The sequence below is a fragment of the Salvelinus alpinus genome, chromosome 39 (assembly GCF_045679555.1).
Source record: "Salvelinus alpinus chromosome 39, SLU_Salpinus.1, whole genome shotgun sequence".
NCBI classification, from domain to species: domain Eukaryota; kingdom Metazoa; phylum Chordata; class Actinopteri; order Salmoniformes; family Salmonidae; genus Salvelinus; species Salvelinus alpinus.
Genome location: NC_092124.1, coordinates 7,558,658 through 7,579,940, shown reverse-complemented (window position 1 = coordinate 7,579,940; position 21,283 = coordinate 7,558,658). Strand labels below are relative to the sequence as shown.

The 21,283-nt window shown below is 42.4% G+C and overlaps 2 protein-coding genes and 1 long non-coding RNA gene across 4 annotated transcripts in view; 1 reads left to right on the top strand and 2 right to left on the bottom strand.

The window, feature by feature from the left end:
* The window catches only part of LOC139566720 (transcriptional repressor RHIT-like), a 15,059-nt gene extending 11,610 nt beyond the window's left edge, over positions 1 to 3,449 (bottom strand). Inside the window, exon 1 of the mRNA XM_071387989.1 lies at positions 3,155 to 3,449. Within this exon, the coding sequence (XP_071244090.1) occupies positions 3,155 to 3,449 (295 nt within the window). The remainder of the gene's footprint in view (positions 1 to 3,154) is intronic.
* LOC139566734 (uncharacterized) lies at positions 3,446 to 11,673 on the top strand. The gene is made up of 2 exons (XR_011673137.1): positions 3,446 to 3,535; positions 7,693 to 11,673. It is a non-coding gene; the product is annotated as an uncharacterized lncRNA (long non-coding RNA).
* On the bottom strand, positions 7,724 to 21,283 carry LOC139566723 (uncharacterized). Of its 2 annotated transcripts, XM_071387993.1 has the most exons (6): positions 19,760 to 21,283; positions 18,520 to 18,650; positions 18,161 to 18,334; positions 9,252 to 9,416; positions 8,771 to 8,882; positions 7,724 to 8,562 (listed from the first exon to the last, which is right to left on the bottom strand). In XM_071387993.1, exons 1-6 carry the CDS (start codon positions 20,034 to 20,036, stop codon positions 8,504 to 8,506), a joined length of 918 nt encoding a protein of 305 aa, XP_071244094.1. In that variant the 5' UTR covers positions 20,037 to 21,283; the 3' UTR covers positions 7,724 to 8,503. The 2 variants fall into 2 exon arrangements, with proteins under 2 accessions (XP_071244094.1, XP_071244093.1); XM_071387992.1 differs by lacking the exons at positions 7,724 to 8,562; positions 8,771 to 8,882; positions 9,252 to 9,416 and having other exon boundaries at positions 13,219 to 18,334.

Sequence of the window (21,283 nt, the reverse complement as noted above, 5' to 3'; positions counted from 1 at the left end):
AGGAACCAGAAGGTCAACTGGCGAGGTGGCTCGAGAAGCTTGGAGTATAAATTCAAGGTCATACATCATCCAGGACGCCACCACAAATGCTGACGTCCTGTCCAGGAGGCCCTGCTGCCAGACTTGCCCTTGCACTTACAGGACCCTATCCAGAACAATGACCGTTTCAGGTACAAGTGCAGTCTGACCGCGGCCCCAGTATAGCTGATTACGCTGTGGAAGCTACTTCTATGGAGCGCCGCTCAGTGGGGGTAGGAGAAGACCCCAGCCTACACTCCCTGGAGATTCTGGAGCTGCCTTCGACGTGGAGTCGGGTCATCGGGACAGTGAAGATGAAATGTCGGACGTGGAAAAGATTAGCCTCACCGACGCAAGTGACACTTCTGTTCCATGGATGGACTACTGAGGAATTACGTCAAGCTCAGATGGCAGACTCTGACATGGGCCCCGTCAAGAGATGGCTCGAGGAAGGACAGGAACAGCCATCGTGGGGGGCTGTGTCGCCTTTCGGGCCAGCGACTGAGGCCTATTGGAACCAGTGGAAGAGACTGTATGTCAAGGACGGCATTCTCTTATGGCGCATCTACTGTACCGAAGGCGCAGTGTTTTACCCACAGATGCTCCTAACTCGTGTATTCCGGACGGACATCATGAAGCAGATGCATGATGGCCCAGTAGGCGGTCACTTTGGCGTGGAACGCACACATCTTGCAGACAAGATACATGTACCAACTGTGCCGCTAAAGCCAGACCTTCGAGGAAACCCCAAGCACCTATGGGCACTGTCCGCGTGAGAGTACCTATGGAGAGGATCGCCATTGATCTCATGGGCCCCATGAACGAGACAGAATGCTACAATCGCTACATATTGGTGGTTCAAGACTATTTCACAAAAGTGGGTGGAAGCCTACCCTCTGCCCAACGATCAAGCCGTGACAGTGGCTGAAGATCTGACAGCTGAATGGGTGTGTCGAGCCCCACAGACACTCCACAGCGATCAAGGCTCCAATTTTGAGTCTGAAGTCTTCCAAATAATGTGGCACAGCGGTCTAAGGCACCGCATCTCAGTGCCAGAGGCGTCACTACAGACCCTGGTTCGATTCCAGGCTGTATCACAACCGGCCGTGATTGGGAGTCCCATAGGGAGGCAGGGTTTGGCCGGGGTACGCCGTCTTTGTAAATAAGAATTTGTTCTTAACTGACTTGCCTAGTTAAATAAAGGTTAGCCTATAGAGCAACAAAGCACAGCTCAACAGGGTTCACTCCGAACATGATTCTCTTTGGAAGAGAAGTAACAGAACCCATCAACCTGGTGGCTGGCTTGCCACACGATCATGACCACGCCAAGACCCATCCACAGTATGTTGTACATCTACGAGACAGATTGGAACTTGCTCACCAGATTGAAAGGGAAATGCAGGGTCAGTCTGAGGAGCGTGCCAAAAGCAGTATGACAAGAATGTTGCGAGGACACACTATAACGGTGACACAGTATGGTACTTAATTAAAGGAACAAAGCGGTTGCGGGACAAAGTTAGGAAGTTCCAACCATCCTATGAGGATTCTTACTTCATACTGGGACAGCTGGACGACTTGGTTGACCGGCTCCAAAAGAGTACGAGAACAAAGGTGAATGTTGTTCATCACGACAAACTCAAGCCGCACGACTCTAGACAACAGCTGGGTGTTCACACACGCCGAAGCGTGGCAACCTGCAGAGGTCTTGACGCCTGATCTGGATGCAGGCCTCCACGACTCCGATCTGGATCTACCCAACCTGTTCATGGACGATCAAAACAGTGAGAAGGACGCAGAGCTTGCTTCTGATACCACTTATTTTGTGAGTGGGTCTGCGACACCAGATGGAGTTCAGTCTAGTGGGGGTAGCATATTGCAACAAGGCCAAGCATAGACTGTTACTCACCCTGCCTTGGGTCAGACACCCAAAGGGAGGCCAAAGAGGAACAAAAGACCACCTAACAGACTAGGTGATTGGGTGGCTCCTTGATCGAGAGCTTCTCTGGTGTGATGTGATCACATTGGCTTGTTATAAAAATGCAATAATGGGGAATCCTCTCTTCTCCAGGCACCCAATGTTTATGTTTACAATCAAATGTATTACATCAGAAGGTCCAATGTTTCTAATGAAATGTATTGAAAATGAAATACAGAAATATCTAATTTACATAAGTATTCACACCCCTGAGTCAATACATATCACCTTTGGCAGTGATTACTTACAGCTGTGAGTCTTTCTGGGTAAGTCTCTAAGAGCTTTGCACACCTGGATTGTACAATATTTACACTTAATTTTTTATTATTCAAGCTCTGTCAAGGTGCCCTTCTTTGCGAGGCATTGGAAAACATCCCTGGTCTTTGTGGTTGAATCTGTGTTTGAAATTCACTGCTCAACTGAGGGACCTTACTGATAATTGTTTGTGGGGTACAGAGATGAGGTATTCATTCAAAAACCATGTTGAACACTTATTGCACACAGAGTGAGTCCATGCAACTAATGTGACTTGATAAGCACTTTTGTACTCCTGAACTTATTTAGGCTTACCATAACAAAGGGGTTGAATACTTATTGACTCAAGACATTTCACCTTTTCGTTTTTTATTAATTTCAACAAAACAAAATCCTCTTTTGACAGTATGGGGTATTGTGTGTGGGCCAGTGACACAAAATCTACATATAATACATTTTAAATTCAGGCTGTAACAAAACCAAATGTGGAAATAGTCAAGGGGTGTGAATACTTTCTGAAGGCACTAATAGCTGAACAGTGAATGCTATTTAAGAGCTATTGAAGACTGAAACCTGAAAATAATAAATAATTCAACAACGAAAAAAGGGGTGGATTTTTCTCCATCCTGATTCAGAATATAGTATTTTCTTAGTTATGGCACGCTTTGTTTAATCCGAAATCGTATTATCTCATGCTTGGTAGCTATTGACGAGAGAGAACCAAATATACACGGAATACCCAATATTAAACAAATTTCACCTCGGTCAGTTTTGACACCGTCTAGAATTGGCAAGGATATAAACCAACACTTCTTAACTTCTTGCAAGACTTCCAAGTAATCACATCAGAGGACTTATTGCATACTATCCAAACACATGCGCAGAGTGGAACGGGGCTAAATGTACCTCTTGCAATTCCTCTGTATCGGTCGAGGATCTTGACACTTCTGGGACGACTGCCGAGGACGCGCTCTCGCATTGTCCTCTCTGCGCGCTCCCGTGCCACCTTCAGTTCTAGTAGCTGTAGTTTCCTCCGCAATGTCCTGTTTTCTTTCTGGCTTTGTGTTATTTCCAAACGACACACTGCATAGTCGTCGTCTACGAGTTTACAGATCTCTGCCACGGCTGCATTCGCTAGCACCTCCATGATGGAGGCTATTTGCGTGTGAAAAACCATAACGTTACCATTACAGTTAGCCATTGTTAGATAACCTTAGCAGTTAGCGTTGCCTAAATAACACATATCAACCAAGTCCTGTCTCTAACGCGAATTAAAGACTGCCTGTGGTAAGTATGTTTTGCTATGCAATTAAATTAGTCTTATTGAGTTAATAAATGTCGAAATAACTATAAAAACGCTAAGGCGTTCTTGGTCACTGTTCACTTCCGTTTACTTATTTTTCTTCGTGTGGTTTTACGGCAGACTAGACGTGTTGTGTATTGCCGCCTGACACAGGTCGGAGAGTGAATTGCACATTTCGTTTACAAAAAAGGTATTGCATAACCACCCAACAAATACAGTGCCTTCAGAAAGTATTCACACCCCTTGACTTTCTCCACAATTTGTTGTAAGTATAAATGTTTTAATTAATAAAAACATTTCACTGGCCTACACACAATACCCCATAATGTCAAAGTGGAATTAGGTTTTTATAAAACAATATTTTTTTTTATTTTTTTTAATATTTTTTTTATTTTTTTTACAAATGAATTAAATTAAAAGCTGAAATGTCTAAAGTCAATAAGTATTCAACCCCTTTGTTAAGGCAAGCCTAAATACGTTCAGGAGTTAAAATGTGCATAACAAGTCACATAGGTTGCATGGACTCACTCTGTGTGCAATCATGTTCAACATGATTTTTGAATAACTACCTCGTTTCTGTACCCAATACATACAATTAATTATTATTATTAAGGTCCCTCAGTCGAGCAGTGAATTTCAACCACAAATTCAACCACAAAGACCAGGGATGTTTTCCAATGCCTTGCATCGAAGATAACTTATTGGTAGATGGGTGAAAAAAATATACATTGAATATCCCTTTGAGCATGGGGAAGTTATTAATTACACTTTGAATGGTGTATCAATACACCGTCACTACAAAAATGTGTCCTTCCTAACTCAGTTGCCGGAGAGGAAGGAAACCGCCAAGGAATTTCACCATGAGGCGAATGGGGATTTTAAAACATTTACAGAGTTTAATGGCTGGAAGAGTAATAACTGAGGATGGATCAACAACATTGTAATTACTCCACAATACTAACCTAAATGACAGAGTGAAAAGAAGGAAGCCTGTACAGAATACAAATATTCCAAAACATGCATCCTGTTTGGAATAAGGCACCAAAGTAAAACTGCTAACAACTTTGTCCTGAATACAAAGCGTTATGTTTCGGGCATATCTAACACAACACATCACTGAGTACCAATTTTCATTAATTCAAGCATGGTGGTGGCTGCATTGTGCTATGGATATGCTTGTCGTCGGCAAGGACTAGGGATAAAAAAGAAACGGAATAGAGCTAAGCACAGGCAAAATCCAAGAGGGAAAAACCTGGTTCAGTCTGCTTTCCAACAAACACTGGGAGACAAATTCACCTTTCAGCAGGACAATAACCTAAAACAAGGCCAAATATACACAATATAATTTACAATGGAGTAGCTTACCAAGATGACATTGAATGATCCTGAGTGGCCTAGATAGTTTTACTAAAATAGGCTTGATCATCTAATCCAAGACTTGAAAATGTCTGTCTAGCAATGATCAACAACCAACTTGATAGAGCTTGAAGAATTTTAAAAAGAATGTGCAAATATTGTACAATCCAGGTGTGGCAAGCTCTTAGAGACATACCCAGAAAGATTCACAGCTGTAATCGTTGCCAAAGGTGATTCTAACATGTATTGACCCGGGTGTGAATACTTATGTAAATTTGATTGTTATATATTTAATTTAATACATTTGCAAACATTTCTAAAAACATGTTCACTTTGTCATTATGGGGTATTGTGTGTAGATGGGGTGAGATTTTGTATTAAAAATATTTAATACATTTTGAATTCAGGCTGTGTTAAACAAAATGTGGAATAAGTCAAGGGGTATGAATACTTTCTGAAGGCACTGTATGTGCCTTATACCGTGTGTATCAAAAAATGTCTGGATGGAATATTCAACACTGAAATCTGTTACTCTCAGGGTTTGATCTAAACATCAGAAGCTATCGAGTAGAATGGTTACTTTCTGTTACAGAGTGGAATGGTTTTTCTGCTGGTGTATCCTGACTTAGCCCCTCTCTGAGAACCTCTTCCAGCAGTGAGTACAGGCGAACGGCGTCTCTCCCGTGTGGATCTTCAGGTGCACATTCAGCTGGTACTGACGGGAGAACCTCTTCTCACACTGGGGGCAGCTGTAGGGTTTCTCCCCCTGTGTGGACCCTCTGGTGCCACCTCAGGTCACCAGCCTGGGCAAAGTGCATGTGACACTGGGTACAGCTAAAAGGTTTCACCCCAGTGTGGACCCTCTGGTGCTTCTTCACATAGTTCGCCTCAGCAAAGCGCTTCCCACACGTGTGGCAGGCATACGGCTTATCTGTGTCCGTCCTCATGCTTGGCCTCCCACGTTGTTACCCAATGACACCAGAGGAGGTAGAAGCAGGAGCCACATTTGAGCTACCTCCTTGACCTCTAGCCATTGTTTGGGCGCTGTTGGGATTGTGTGCTGTGTTATAGGCTAAGTACCTCTTGTGGAGAACACCCATCCTGACCCTGTCTGTATTGGTGGGGTAACCATGAGGTAACTGAGGAAGGCCAGACCCAGGCCCAGGTCTTCTATGAACCCAGTCACCAGGTAGTATACAAGACCCTGAAGTAGAAGACATACTTTCTGATGGACTACCACCAGGGGGGGGGCTTCCGTCACTCTCTGTGAAGGCTGAAGCCCAGGGTGACATGCTCTGTTCATCATCGATACTGTGCTGTTTGTATCATAGGAACAGGAGGGTCTCTATCAGCCACAGGATGTGCTCCCTCACTGCACTGAAACTGTGAAGAGAAGGGTCTGGGCTGCAGACTGGATCCCTGACTGGAGCCTCTGTCTCTCTGATGACCACCAGGACTCAGGTTGTTCAGTCCACCTGTCCACTGGTTGTGTTCTGCGTGATTGTGGAGTCTTTGTCCCTCGTGGTTCCGTCCTGATTCTGAATCAGGAAGGAAGAGTGACAGCTCCTGATCCAGGGCCAGGGTTTGTGACCAGCCACTTCAGAGGTCCAGTCTCTCCAGCCAGCAACACCAGAAATCAGCAGGTCCTCATGGACTGCAGACTATAAACACAAATTGAGCAGAAGAGCATATAAAGGTTTATATAAGAAACTCTTTGCTGTAGACACAGAAACATGACATTATATTATAAATGGTAACCACAGTCAAACCTATCTCTAAAATACCTAACAATATGGACCCATTGGAGTTTTATAAAAATGTCCATATCTTTTGATTCACGAATGAAATATAATTATTTGGTTTGACTGAGATAAGGGAAACTCAGTCCCTGCAATGATAAATATAACCAAATCAGTCAGCACAGTTTTTATTTCAACAAAATTGACATAGTCACATAACCTGAAGTATAGTACTTGTTATGTATTGTTTTGTACAATACAAGTAGAATAACTTCTCACTATTTACATTTAAGTCATTTAGCAGACGCTCTTATCCAGAGCGACTTACAAATTGGTGCATTCACCTTATGATATCCAGTGGAACAACCACTTTACAATAGTGCATCTAACTCTTTTAAGGGGGGGGGGGTTAGAAGGATTACTTTATCCTATCCTAGGTATTCCTTAAAGAGGTGGGGTTTCAGGTGTCTCCGGAAGGTGGTGATTGACTCCGCTGACCTGGCGTCGTGAGGGAGTTTGTTCCACCATTGGGGTGCCAGAGCAGCGAACAGTTTTGACTGGGCTGAGCGGGAACTGTACTTCCTCAGAGGTAGGGAGGCGAGCAGGCCAGAGGTGGATGAACACTATGGTAACACTTTACCTTTTCTGTAAAGCTGGTACCCTCGCTTTGATCAAATTCATTTTAGAATACTTTGGGTTCAACATTACATGGATCTTATCTATTTTGTCAAGTGAATTAAGGCACTATCATTATCTCACTATAAAACACCAGTATCAACCTAAAGAGACATAGTTGTCACTCTTCATCAGTGAAGCATTTTTACAGACAGAATCACACCAACCATAACCATATCATCTACTCTGCCTCATCATACTCATTCTTTCCTCAGTTCACCTCATCTAGTTCCCTACTATATCCCAAACCAACAGAGTGAACTACAAACACACTAACTAGTCATTTATTACATGTTACTATACTGTGTGCATTTTCTGTTTGTGTATCCTGAGGTTGCTCCTCTGAGAACCTCTTCCCGCAATGCTTACAGGTGAATGGCCTTTCTCCCGTGTGGACCTTCAGGTGCCTCTTCAGCTGGTGCTGGTGGGAGAACCTCCTCACACTGGGGACAGCTGTAGGTTTTCTCGCCTATGTGGACCATATGGTGCCTCTTTAGGTTGAACGAGTGGGAGAAACTGGCCTGGCACAGCTGAATGATTTCTCCACCGTGTGCATCCTCTGGTGGATCTCCACCTCTATGGGGAGACTGAAGGACTTCTCACAGAATGAACATGGAAGCGCTTCTCTTAGGCGCTGCCATCTTTACTGATTCTGTCTCTACTACTGTCATTTGTCAATGGGCTTGTGTAGCCATTTGGTGTTGAGGCACTGGCATTGTCTGAGGTCTGCTTTAACATTAGGAGAGTGTGAGAAGGACGAAGTCCATGGAGTGTCTGTGTTGTCGCAGGGTCCATGTTCCAGTTGATAGATCCTTTAGAAGGCAGGCAGAAGGCAGAACCTGCTAGGGGGTTAACCTGAGGTGCCATCAGTCTCTCTGAATCACAACTATAGGAGCAGGATGGAGCATCGCTAGCCGAGTCTGTGTCTGTTCTCTCCCACCACATACGGACACCTCCCTGTCCCCGCAGACCAAATCTACGCCTCTGCCTGTTCTCAGACAGTTTTCTGTCATGGAGACTAAGATTGGATGTTGTTTTGTGTTTGACTGTCTGTTTCTGGTTAAGAGTATTGTACCGCAGCTCAAAGTTGAGGACGCTGTCCCATCCACTGACCTCCACTATGTCGCCTATGGTCCTGGCCTGCTCAGTGATGTCATCCTCAGAGTCCTTGGCTGCACCTGTCTAGGTCTGGGAATCCAAGTTGGCCACCCAGTCTCCACTATTAGCCTCCAGCCAACCACCTGCAGGAAGATGTTAGAAAATAGACTTTACAAACATGGCAGAGAGAACTCTAGTTTCAAGTTTATACATTATAACATGTGTTTTTGGATGTAAACATAGGTTGTATTGATTTAATTTTATGAATGATGAAAATTCAGACAAATTCCCCATCACTATTCTCATTGAAGATATATTACTGTATGTAGGCTGTATGTATTTCTCCCTTACCTTGCTCCCCCATCTTTAGTCCACTCAGCAGATCAATGCTCTCTGGTTCATCTTCTATTGTCTCCTCTTTGACTAGCAGCAGATCAGGCTTCCCATCCTCCATGTCTACTAACTGTAAGAGATACAGAGTGAGAGGACGTTGGATCCAGAAATCTGATATGAGCATCTTCTGATTGGGCAATAAGGGATTGCTATGAGTACTATGCAAACATGTTAGTTGTTTTGATTACTTGACACTCTTTAATGGTTTGATAATTCAAAGGCATGGTCCCACACTTAAGACAATTTGAATCAATACCCGGGCCCATATCCACAAAGCGTCTCAGAGTAGAATTGCTGATCTAGGATCTTTCCATATAATTATATTCATTATGATCTAAAAGGATAAACTGATCCTAGATCAGCACTCCTACTCTGAGAGACTTTGTGGATACAGGCACTGACCTAATACCATTCAGACAGTAGTTCACAGTGGGCTCACCTCAGTGAGACTGTGTGTGGTCCTGTGCTGTTCAACTGGTTCCTCTGTGGTTTTGGGAGGTTGTGTAGTCTGGTTGTCATCCATGACCATGTTCCCCTCAGGGTTCCCCAGACCCTCTTCACACCCCTCCTCCTTCACCAGCAGCACCTCTGGACCTTCCTCCTCCTGGAAGGAAGAGGTGATACAGATTACACCAACATACACTCCCTCAGGTACATACACACAGGTAATAAATACACTTTCAACTTGTAAGGGGCCATACTTGTGAACATTGATTATTTCCTGTAACAATTTCCGTATCAGCCTAATAAAAGATCTTAAAGAGCGACTGCCCATGAAATCAACCAATCCCATTAAATGGCCTATGTGGCATTGATAAGAGTCACAAACATTTATTATAGTGTGAAAATAGGGCAATCAGTCTTGTCAAAGTCAGTCTTGTCAAAAACGAAGTTTGGAACTAAGTGCGTCACAACGAGTAAATTAAGGTTTTTTGGATTACATTTATGTCAACAAATCATCCCCAATTTTTCCTAGCTCCACGTGCAACTCGCCCCATCCGCTTCGCTTTTCAGAATGGGGCTCTTTTTTCCATCACCGCCGTTTATGACTAAAAAGCCCTGTGTGGATTGACCATGACTCAACACCCAAAGTTATATGGTTTGCATGCCCTGCCGAAGGACCCTAGTATGCGGAAAGGCGGTTGGAGTTCGCCAGTCCCCTCTGCACCACCAGTATAGTAACGCTAGCTTGGTGTGCAACGTTCGGTGGTGGTGAGTATAACCAGAGATACTGTTATATGACCTCTGGCATAATTTATCTAACGTTACTGCTGGTTAAGTAGCTATCTTTTGACAAAGCGAGGCAGGCTAGCTAACGTTTTAGCTATTGTTAGCATAGCTAGCTAGTTACAATAGCTCATAGTGCTGGTTATATAACGTTATCATTTGACAAGTCGGATTTGCAAGTGTCTTCTGTACGTTATTTACACGGGCAAAACTAAATAATAAATGCAACTATGGTGATAGTTAACTCATGTGTGGGTCTGACTAATACGATGAACTAGGAGCAACAACCCGCAATGGCGTCACTGGCCTGAATCCAATCTGGAGCTACAGTCAGTCTACATCTATAAAACATATCATTAGGGTTTCCACAATCGGTTATATGGCAAAAATGAATGTAACATTTAAAAATGTATGTTGGTCTTATTTTAAGGTTACGTTTAAAATCACATTTTAATAAGATAAATTGTAGAAATAGGCGAGGTGTTTGACTTTGTGGCAACTAGTGACGACCTAGAATTAGCTTGACCCGAGTTACTGCCCTGATGACACAGGCAACTTAATCAACAACGGTAATGTGTGTTTTATATGAAAGGTTGTATAAAAAATACACGGTTTGTTAAACTATTAGGTGAATTACCCAGTCAAGCAGATACAAGTAGTACAGTCATTTTGGTTGTGAAGTGCATTATCAAAAAGCTTTGTCATTTCTTTATAACAAAATGCAATTTACCACTTGGCTGTCTATTGTATAACCCTAACACCACCTCTTAAGATGAGGAAGTCCATTGTTTATGAGGATTGCTTGCAGCAGTTGTTCAAGAGATATCCCGTTTGCTGCCAAACATGCAACATAGAGAAGACCAGCAAGGGGACCCTCAGCGATAATGTAATCAGTGCTCTGTTTGTGTGTGACTGACCAAACACAAACGGGGTGCTGGCAAAGACCTTACCTCAATTCTCACCTCTTGCCTGCTCACCAGCGGTCATTGATGGGGAGACCAGAATTAGGTAGGTTTAGTCTGACCTGTTCAAACTTCAACATAGTTTGTCATATCACCTATTCTAACTGCTATTTGGTTATAGAACACTGACTGTGTATGTGTTCACAGATTAAGCTATGGTGGCAGCACATGGAGAGATGTGATGGAGTCCTGACCGACAGGCTTGATACTGATGTCTCTGAATGGAGAGAGACCTGGCACTCAACACATCCACAATGTGGGACAGAAGGTGATCACAAATAATACAGTACAGCAGAAATGTCCAGTATTTGCAACACCCTTTTCATTCCATTAGTCACGGATAAACTCTGATTCAACTCTGCCTAGTTCTACAGATGGACTGTAGATGCTTTTGCCAGACGGCAGCCAGTCGTTTGATGGGGAGACCATAATTGGGCAGGTTTTATCTGACTTGTTCAAACTCCAACATAGTACCTGTTTGTGTGTCAGATATTACCTATCCTAACTGCCATTGGTAATAGAACAGTGACTAGGTATGTGTTCACAGAAACATGTATGGAGTCAGCACATGGAGACTTGCAAGATGATGTGATGAAGTCCAGACTAACAGACAGGCTTGACACTGATGTCTCTGAATAAAGCGAGACCTGGCATTAACATTTTACTAGACAATATTTACTTGTATTGCCTTTTTTAAATTATTGAATTGAATGGTATCAGTCAATATGTGGAGGGAGAAACACTGTGTATTCTGAACCAGGATCAGGGAACTCCTGTTGTATATGGGACACCACACAGGAAGGTATGACCACTCTGACATGTTTGCCAAGGTAGCCCCATTACTACCAGACAAAATGCTGATAGGCACAGTATCTGCTGGGAATGACAATGAAAGTTTCACATTGTTATATTAGCAGAACACTGCTTCTATGATGTTATGTAAAGGGTGGTTTATTCTACATGGATCTGTTACTACATTTTAAAGTAATCAAAACACTTAGTAAAATCTTTGAAATTGTTGCATGTTGCGTTTGAAGCTGAAAATATCTGTGTCCATCTGTATTCCCAGTCATGTGAAATCTGTAGATTAGGGCCTAATGAATGTTTCAATTGACTGATTGTCTGATATGAACTAACTCAGTAAAATCTTAGAGCATGTTGCGTTTATTTTTGGTCAGTGTAGATATTCTAAACTGAGTTAGTTCATATAAGGAAATATGTCAATTGAAATAAGAGGCCCTAATCTACAGATTTCACATGACTGGAAATACAGATTTGCATCTGTTGATCAGATACATTTTCAGCTTCCAGGAATTGTGTACAGATCCTTGCGACATGGTGCCGTGCATTATCATGCTAAAACATGAGGTGATGATGGCGAATGAATGGCACGACGATGGGCCTCAGGATCTCATCATGGTATCTCTGTGCATTCAAATTGCCATCGATAAAATGCAAATGTGCTCGTTGTCTGTAGCTTATGCCTGCCCATACGATAACCCCACCGTCACCATGGGGACCTCGGTTCACAACATTGACATCAGCAAACAGCTTTCCCACACAATGCCATACAGGCTGTCTGCCATCTGCCCGGTACAGTTGAAACTGGGATTCATCCGTGAAGAGCACACTTCTCCACTGTTCCAGTGGCCATCGAAGGTGAGCATTTTCCCACTATAGTTGGTTACGACGCTGAACTACAGTCAGGTCAAGACCCTGTTGAGGACGACGAGCACGCAGATGAGCTTCCCTGAGACGGTTTCTGACAGTTTGTGCAGAAATTATTCGGTTGTGCAAACCCAGTTTCATCAGCTGTCCTGGTGGCTAGTTTCAGACGATACTGCAGGTGAAGAAGCCAGATGTGGAGGTCCTGGGCTGGTGTGGTTACATATGGTCTGTGGTTGTGAGGCCCATTAGACATACTGCCAAATTCTCTGAAACGGAGGTGGCTTATGGTAGAGAAATTAACTTAATTCTCTGCAACAGCTCTGGTGGACATTCCTGCAGTCAGCATGCCAATTGCACATTCAACTTGAGACTATTGTGGCGTTTTAGTAGCCTTGTATTGTCCCCTAGCACAAGGTGCACCTGTGTAACGATCATGCTGTTAAATCAGCTTCTTGATATGCCACACCTGTCAGATGGATTATCTTGGCAAAGGAGAAATGCTCACTAATGGGGATATAAACAGATCTGTGCAAAAAAGTTGAGAAAGGCTTTTTGTGTGTATGGAAAATTTCTGGGATCTTTTATTTCAGCTTATGAAACATGGGACCAAATGTTTACATGTTAACCAACACTTTACAAAGCTAAATGTTAGCGATTCCCATTAGACAAGCTTGAACATTTAGCTCTATGCTAACCTCACCAGGTGGCAGTGATTATTTCCTGTAAAAAAAATCTGTATCAGCCTATCAAAGACCTTTAACTTTTTCTCCACAAACCAATGGCATTTCTTAAAATAGGACAACTTGGCCACCAGAGGAATACATTTAAACCTCAATTCAAGGTTTACTTTTGTTCCTCTGTCTCAAATGTAGATTGACAATATTACATAATCGTCGCATCCTTGACTAGGAGACTTACTAAAGTAACATTTTTGTATATATGTCAAAGTCCCACGTTTTTGCTTATCCGTTTCACATACATCCATCTGCTTTTACGGAAAAAAGATGAGGTCTGTACAACATTTAAATTGATCGTACATTGAAAAAAAAGAAGAAAAAATCAGTGTCATGGAATTGTCATGTAAGGTAACCATCATTGCTTTCCAGGTGGCAAACAGCGCAGAAGCGGTTTAGTAAACGCCAGTGTATATTAACCGCAGGTTCGAACACCCCTCGCTGCAAGCCTTTTCGGTAAGGAAAATACTGTTCACTGCTGTTCCACATGTGACGAAGTGGATGATTATAATACACATATCATTGTATATGTAGGTGTAGGCCTACACGTCTATGTAATAGAGCCTATACTATAGTAGTATCGATTATTTATGTAGCGGTGCCAGTAGCCTATGTACCGGTCTTAATTTTTACATTGAATTAATGGATTTCACATGAGGGTTCTCACACATTGTCGAAGTGAATTGAAGTGTACCATACAAAGTCCCATATGCATTAATAAGTTAAAGCATAAGGAGGACACTATCTGATGTGAATGAATGTAGACTATTGCTATATTCGTGATCGGAATTCCTATATTACAGAATATGAGAATCAGAGTTGGATATCTTTGTCAAATATAAGTAATTCACCATCTGATACTGATAAGTGTCTTCCTCCATTAAGACTGTCGATTTTTGAATATTTTACATACAGTAGGCTAAGTGTAGTGTGGGTTCGGGTCCGAACTCACAATACATTTTTTTTATTTTATTTTTTATTTTTTTTATAACTGCAATACTCCCATCTGTTGGATGATAGTGAGCGTGCAACCTGTAATCCTACTCTATTACACTTGAATGCTCGTCAAATAACGTGACGAAGTAGATTATTATAAATATACATATAAAACGTAGGCCTACATTTACGTGTACAAGTCCATATAATATAGCCTATGCAATATGATTATTTGGCCATAGCAGATTGTTTGTCTGCAAGGCTGAAGAAAAAGGTAGCTCCTTATTATATGAATTATTCATCTTAATTTTCTAGCTGTAGGCTACGTCCCTTCTTAACACAAAATAAATGGAATTTCAAAGGGGGGAAAATCTCAAGTGAGATTCGAACCGAGCTAGTCACTCTACACAGCAATTTGACCAGTAAGTCAAATACACGTGATTTAGTTGCTATGATTATCAGTGTGCGATTATACATCCAAGAAAAAGTGTTGAAACACATCCAACTACGTTGACGATTTTAATTTGTAAATACACAAATTATTACAGGAAATAATCAAGGCCACCTGGTGAGATTAGCATAGGACTAAATGTGCAAGATTATGTAATGGGAACAGCTAACATGAAGCCTTTAATCATGTGCAACTACGTCAATGATTTTAATTGGCGGATGCTTCAATTTAACCTCTAATTTTTGCAAATATGGTCCCGGAGCGTTTACCCATCCCCACAACGTTTGCGTCCTATACTGTGGTTACAGAATGACTTCATGGTTGTTAAACCCATCATGGTGGACATAAATATGATGGGAAAGAGGGATATCTAGTCAATTGTACAACAATGCATTAATGTGTCTGACGCATTGTAGAGGTGTGTAAATATAAGTCCACTATGATAAGACAGACAAACCTGTCAGACAGACAAACCTGACTAAACTATTTGGACGTGTAGAGTAGGTGTTTGTTAGTGTGGGTATATTTAGTAAGTGTATACTGGTTATAAAGCGCTGTCGGGTGTATGCAGAATAGGGTGAGATCAGATGTGATGTACAGTACCAGTAACCACCTACACATTTTTTTAATTACTATTTTCTACATTGTAGAATAATATAAGACATCAAAACTATGAAATAACACGTAGAATCGTGTAGTAACAAAACAAGTGTTAAACAAATTCTTCAAAGTAGCCACCCTTAATAGCTTTGCATTCTCTCAACCAGCTTCATGAGGTAGTCACCTGGAATGCCTTTCAATTAACAGGTGTGGCTTGTTCAAAGTTAATTTGTGGAATTCATTTCCTTCTTAATGCGCTTGAGCCAATCAGTTGTGTTGTGACAAGGTAGAGGTGGTATACAGAAGATAGCCCTATTTGGTAAAAGACCAAGTACATATTATGGTGAGAACAGCTCAAATAAGCAAAGAGAAACAACAGTCCATCATTACTTTAAGAAATGAAGGTCAGTCAATGCGGAACATAAAGAACTTTGAAGTGCAGTCGCAAAAACCATCAAGCAGTATGATGATACCCAGAGTTACCTCTGCTGCATGGGATATCATTAGAGTTAACTGCACCTCAGATTGCAGCCCAAATAAATTATTCACAGTGTTCAAGTAACAGGCATCTCAACAGCAACTGTTCAGATGAGACCTCGTGAATCTGGCCTTCATGGTCGAATTGCTGCAAAGAAATCACTACTAAAGGACACCAATAAGAGAGAGACTTGCTTGGGCCAAGAAACACGAGCAATGGACATTAGACCGGTGGAAATCTGTCCTTTGGTCTGATGAGTCCAAATCTGAGATTTTTTTGTTCCAACCGCCGTGTTTTTGTGAGACGAAGAGTAGGTGAACGGATGATCTCCACATGTGTGGTTCCCACCGTGAAGCATGGAGGTGTGATGGTGCTTTGCTGGTGACACTGTCAGTGATTTATTTAGAATTTAAGGCACATTTAACCAGCATGGCTACCACAGCATTCTGCGGTGATATGTCATCCCATCTGGTTTGTGCTTATTGGGACGATCATTTGTTTTACAAGACAATGACCCAACACACCTCCAGGCTGTGTAAGGGCTATTTGATCAAGAAGGAGAGTGATGGAATGCTGCATCAGATGACCTGGTCTCCACAATCACCTGACCTCAACCCAGTTGAGATGGTTTGGGGTAATTTGGATGGCAGAGTGAAGGAAAATCAGCCAACAAGTGCTCAGCATATGTGGGAAATCCTTCAAGACTGTTAGAAAAGCATTCCTCGTGAAGCACGTTGAGAGAGTGTGCAAAGCTGTCATCAAGGCAAAGGGTGGCTACTTTGAAGAATCTCATTTATTTGTTTAACACTTTTTGGGGTTTTTGGTTACTACATGTGTTATTGTATAGTTTATGTCTAAACAATTATTCAACAATGTAGAAAATAGTAAAATAAAGAAACACTTAAATGAGTAGGTGTTTCCAAACTTTTGACTGGTACCGAATACTAAAGCATCACCAAAATGGGACTTTTCATTCTATTGAACATAAACACATTTTAAATACATAATTAAAAATGAAACGAGCATTTCCTAACATCATATAGACTATTCAGTACAAACACTATGTAACAGACTTTGTAGGATTATATATCACACAATGTCTGGATGCAATATTCTAACCAGTAATATTCAACACTGAAATCTGTTAATCTCATTATTCCAAATGCATCTGTGGATCTTTTCTGTAGACAACAATGAAAATTAATCTGTCTTTGATGCAGGGTTTGATCTAAATGTAATAAGCTATAAAGTAGAATGGTTTACATTTTATAGAGTGGGGTGGTTTTTCTGCTGGTGTATCCTGAGGTAGGTCCTCTCTGGGAACCTCTTCCCGCAATGCGTACAGGCAAACGGCCTTTCCCCTGTGTGGACCTTCAGGTGCCTCTTCAGGCTGCCAGCCTGGGTGAAGCGCATGTGACACTGGGGGCAGCTGTAGGGTTTCTCCCCTGTGTGGACCCTCTGGTGCCTCTTCAGGTCACCAGCCTGGGTGAAGCGCATGTGACACTGGGGGCAGCTGTAGGGTTTCACCCCTGTGTGGACCCTCTGGTGGATCTCCACCTTCTGGGAGCAGCTGAAGCCTTTGTTACAGAAAATGCAGAGGAACCGTTTCTCTTTAATATTGCCTGATGTTGCTCCTCCTCCCGGAGCCTGGGCTCTAGCCCTGTCGTTTGAGTTCAATACTTGATCGAAAGGGACGAGGCCGTTTGAATCGGAATGCCCCATTGAGGTGGACACTGGCTCACGATCCCTGAATGAGTGTAAAGGGGAGTGGGTTGCGACTATTGGATTTGTCTCTACGCTTCCCCTGTAATCTAAGCAATATCTGCCCTGTGAGTGTCCGTCTCCTAGGTGACTATCTGGATTCCATGTGGGAGGAACATCGCCCTCCACTTTCACAGTCACCTCATCTACGACCAGACCCTCCCCTTTCTTATTTAGGCACCGTTCAGAGTATACACTACTACTGTACAGGTTCCAGTTCCCTCTAGACAGATCAGTCTGTGTCTCTAATCCCAAGGGCATGTTGCCAGGGTCCATTTCTGTAGTGTAAGAACAAGACGGATCATCACCGCCAGTGTCTAACACGTCACTATCACCATGGGAATGAACTGTCCTTTGGCTATGGGGAAATACCGGTATATACTCTGAGCCAGGAGCAGGAGGACAGCCCAGTCTCCTCAGCCTCTCTGGGTCTGATCTGTGGTCAGATCCTGTGTGTAAAAGCCTGTGTGTTACAGTTAAAGTCTCGGTGTCTGTCTCTGACTTGAGGATGGCGTTCGGCGTTCCACTGACCTCTGTGATACTGCATTGGGTCTTGGGCTGCGCTGGGGCGGTGGTGGGGTCCTCCGTGGCTACAAGGGGCGCTCCATCCACCCCAGTCTGGATTTCTCTGCTGTGCTGTGGGCACTCATCTCCTTCAGATCTCTCTAGCTTGACCCCAGGACCTGCAGCCTCTGCATCTGCAGACTGGCAAGACGAGAGGAGGTTATACATTAGTTGAGTTGCCATAGGGCCTCACAAGCTCCCTTATGGCAGATAAATGAGGATGTACATGTAAGCAAGTGAATAGCTGAGGGGAGCCTTTCTGAAATAAATGGGCCACATATGATTTGCAAAAGGAACTGTAATTCATTTTTAAATGCAACACTAACCTCTATCACAATAACGTGCTGGGTTGAGGTTCTACTCCCCTCATCAACAGTGATTGGTTGGTCATCTCTCCATGTATTGTGTCCCGCTGGCTTCACAGAGATCCTGTGTCCTCCAGTGAGATGTCCTTCACCTGAGAGTGATTGGGGGAAAAGAGGTGGTTAGGTTAGCTACTGTCAATGCTCAACGGTATGTTGTACACTATTGACACGGTCTAGAATTGGCAAGGATGTAAGGTAACACTTCTTATAACTTCTTGATATACTATTTATTGATGTATTATGTTCCATGCATCAAATTGTTTTCATCGAGGAAATAATAACAAAAGCAGTAAATCAAGAATCTGGTTAGAATATGATAGTGTCTTTGTGCTAGATAGCTAAGTAATTAGGGGAATTAATACATACCATCCAAAAATTGACCAAGATCCTATTTTGGACACCTGAACACATGTGCAGAGGGGCTACAGACTAACACCGGATAATGTGATTTAACCAAAACATTTGGTATCTATTGTACTAGTAGTTACAGGTGTGACAAGATTTTTCAACTAATCCGGTATTGGCCATACTATCTTCATCCTCAATTAGTGGAAACAGGAGTCTCATAAAATGTCTGTCCGGTCTGTTTGAATTTAGAAAATGCTCCATTATTAAAATAAATCATTTTTGGGGGTCCATTAACTAATCCAACAATGTTCATTCCTGTCTTTTTCAAATCTTCTCTCACTGGTTGAGTTCGTTTTGAATGACCCACCAGAGTTTGGGCATTTTAGACAATTCCATTGGTCCATAAATGAATCTCCACTTACCAGGTGCACCGCCAAGCAAAATTAACTTCACCATTGATTGAGACAGGTGAGTCCACCCCAAACTGTAACGTCATGATGACAGACACCGGTCTTGGTTACTTCATGGGCCAAAAATCGGATTGAATTTAGAAAATGTACAGTTTTTAAAATTTAACGGGCTCCCTGCAACTGGACATAAACATTTTGTTAGACTCCTGTTTCCACACATCGAGGACGAAGATAGTATCGCCAATACCAGGTGAGATTAGTTCATATCTGGCGACGTTTTGTATAGCCACACCTGTAACTACGAGTATAATGGTCCAAAAATGTTTGGTTGAATCACATTCATTATCTGGTGATACAATCTGTGCAGAGGAAAACAGGGAGATAGGCACTGTGCTATACACTAGGGGCGACAGGCAGCGCACCCTCGTCCTGCAAAAACGTACCTCTTGCCATTCCTCTGTATCGATCGAGGATCTTGACACTACTGGGACGACTGGTGAGGACGCGCTCTCGCATTGTCCTCTCTGCGCGCTCCCGTGCCACCTTCAGTTCCAGTAGTTTTCTCCGCAATGACCTGTTTTCTTTCTGGCTTTGAGTTATTTCCACACGAAACACTGCATAGTCGTCGTCTACGAGTTTACAGATCTCTGCCACGGCTGCATTTGCTAGCACCTCCATGATGGAGGCTATTTGAGTGTGAAAAACCATACAGTTAGCCATTGTTAGCAGCTAGCGTTATCTAGATAACATCTATCAACCAAGCCCCGTCTCCAACGCGAATTAAAGATGACCTAGGGTAAGAATGTGATGCAGTGCAGTTAAGTCATATTTAGACTTCCTGGGTGTTAACAAGCGACTAAATCACAACAATAAAAACGTACATGTTTTTACCACACTGAAGCAGGCAAGAATAACTAGCTAAGTACTTCCAGGTCACGGATTTTTGGAATCCTTCAGAATAAGAATCCTTTCCTATTACTTTGTACATTAATAATTAAGGCGAAAATGTGCAGAATTATCGATATTTTATACTAGTTATCATACAACCAATAAGTACAAGTATTTCTAAAATATATTTTGATTGTATTTAATTTTATGTTTTCAATCCTAAATGGTCAATGTTTTTTGTGTGTGTGTACTATCATTTATTGCACCTTATGCAGTAAAAGGGGGATCCATTTTATTCAGGGTCACTTTAGTTTCAAATCCACAGAGTTAACACCCAGAGGAATTTGCTGCTCATTTTGCGGCCCTTTAGAGTGGCCAATCACCTTAAATCCAATTATTTTTTTCATATTGGACATACATATTACGGTCCCGCTTTAAATTACGTTCAGTTTATAGCCTCCATAAGCACTACACTGGGCTCCCGAGTGGCGCAGCATCTCAGTGCAAGAGGCGTCACTGCTGTCCCTAGTTCGAATCCAGGCTGCATCACATCTGGCCGTGATTGGGAGTCCCATAGGGCGGCGCACAATTGGCCCAGCGTCGTCCGGGTTTGGCCGGGTAGGCCGTCATTGTAAATAATAATTTGTTCTTAAACTGACTTGCCTAGTGAAATAAAGGTTAAATATATATATTTTTTTAAATACATGCTAAAAAGCATCTATAACCATATGTCATTCTTTATTAAAAGGTTCATAAATGTGGCATAACTGTGTGACAATCACCAATGTGACATATGATATAAACATGTGCTTTATAAAGGGTGACATGTTGTGTGGAAGGTCTGGTGGACCAATGCATCAAACTCGGCCTTCATTGGTTAGGTTTAAAATCAAGTAAGAAAATCAATTGTGGAATTGGGCAGGGTTTAGCCATAATTATGACTTTGTTTAGTGATGATGACATATGTTATACTCAGTAAGGTCACTCCCACTAAGGCCAACTTTGGATGGTTGATATCCCAGGTTTATACAGTATGTGCTGTGTGTGCAATAGCCTAAGGATGACGTTACGCCAAGAAA

Coding starts and splice junctions, on each gene's coding strand:
- LOC139566723 (XM_071387992.1), bottom strand. CDS start 20,036: ATGGCTAACTGTATGGTTTTTCACACTCAAATAGCCTCCATCATGGAG. Junction 18,651..19,759: donor ATACAGAGGAATGGCAAGAG/GTACGTTTTTGC, acceptor AATCACTCTCAG/GTGAAGGACATCTCACTGGA. Junction 18,335..18,519: donor AGCACGTTATTGTGATAGAG/GTTAGTGTTGCA, acceptor TCGTCTTGCCAG/TCTGCAGATGCAGAGGCTGC.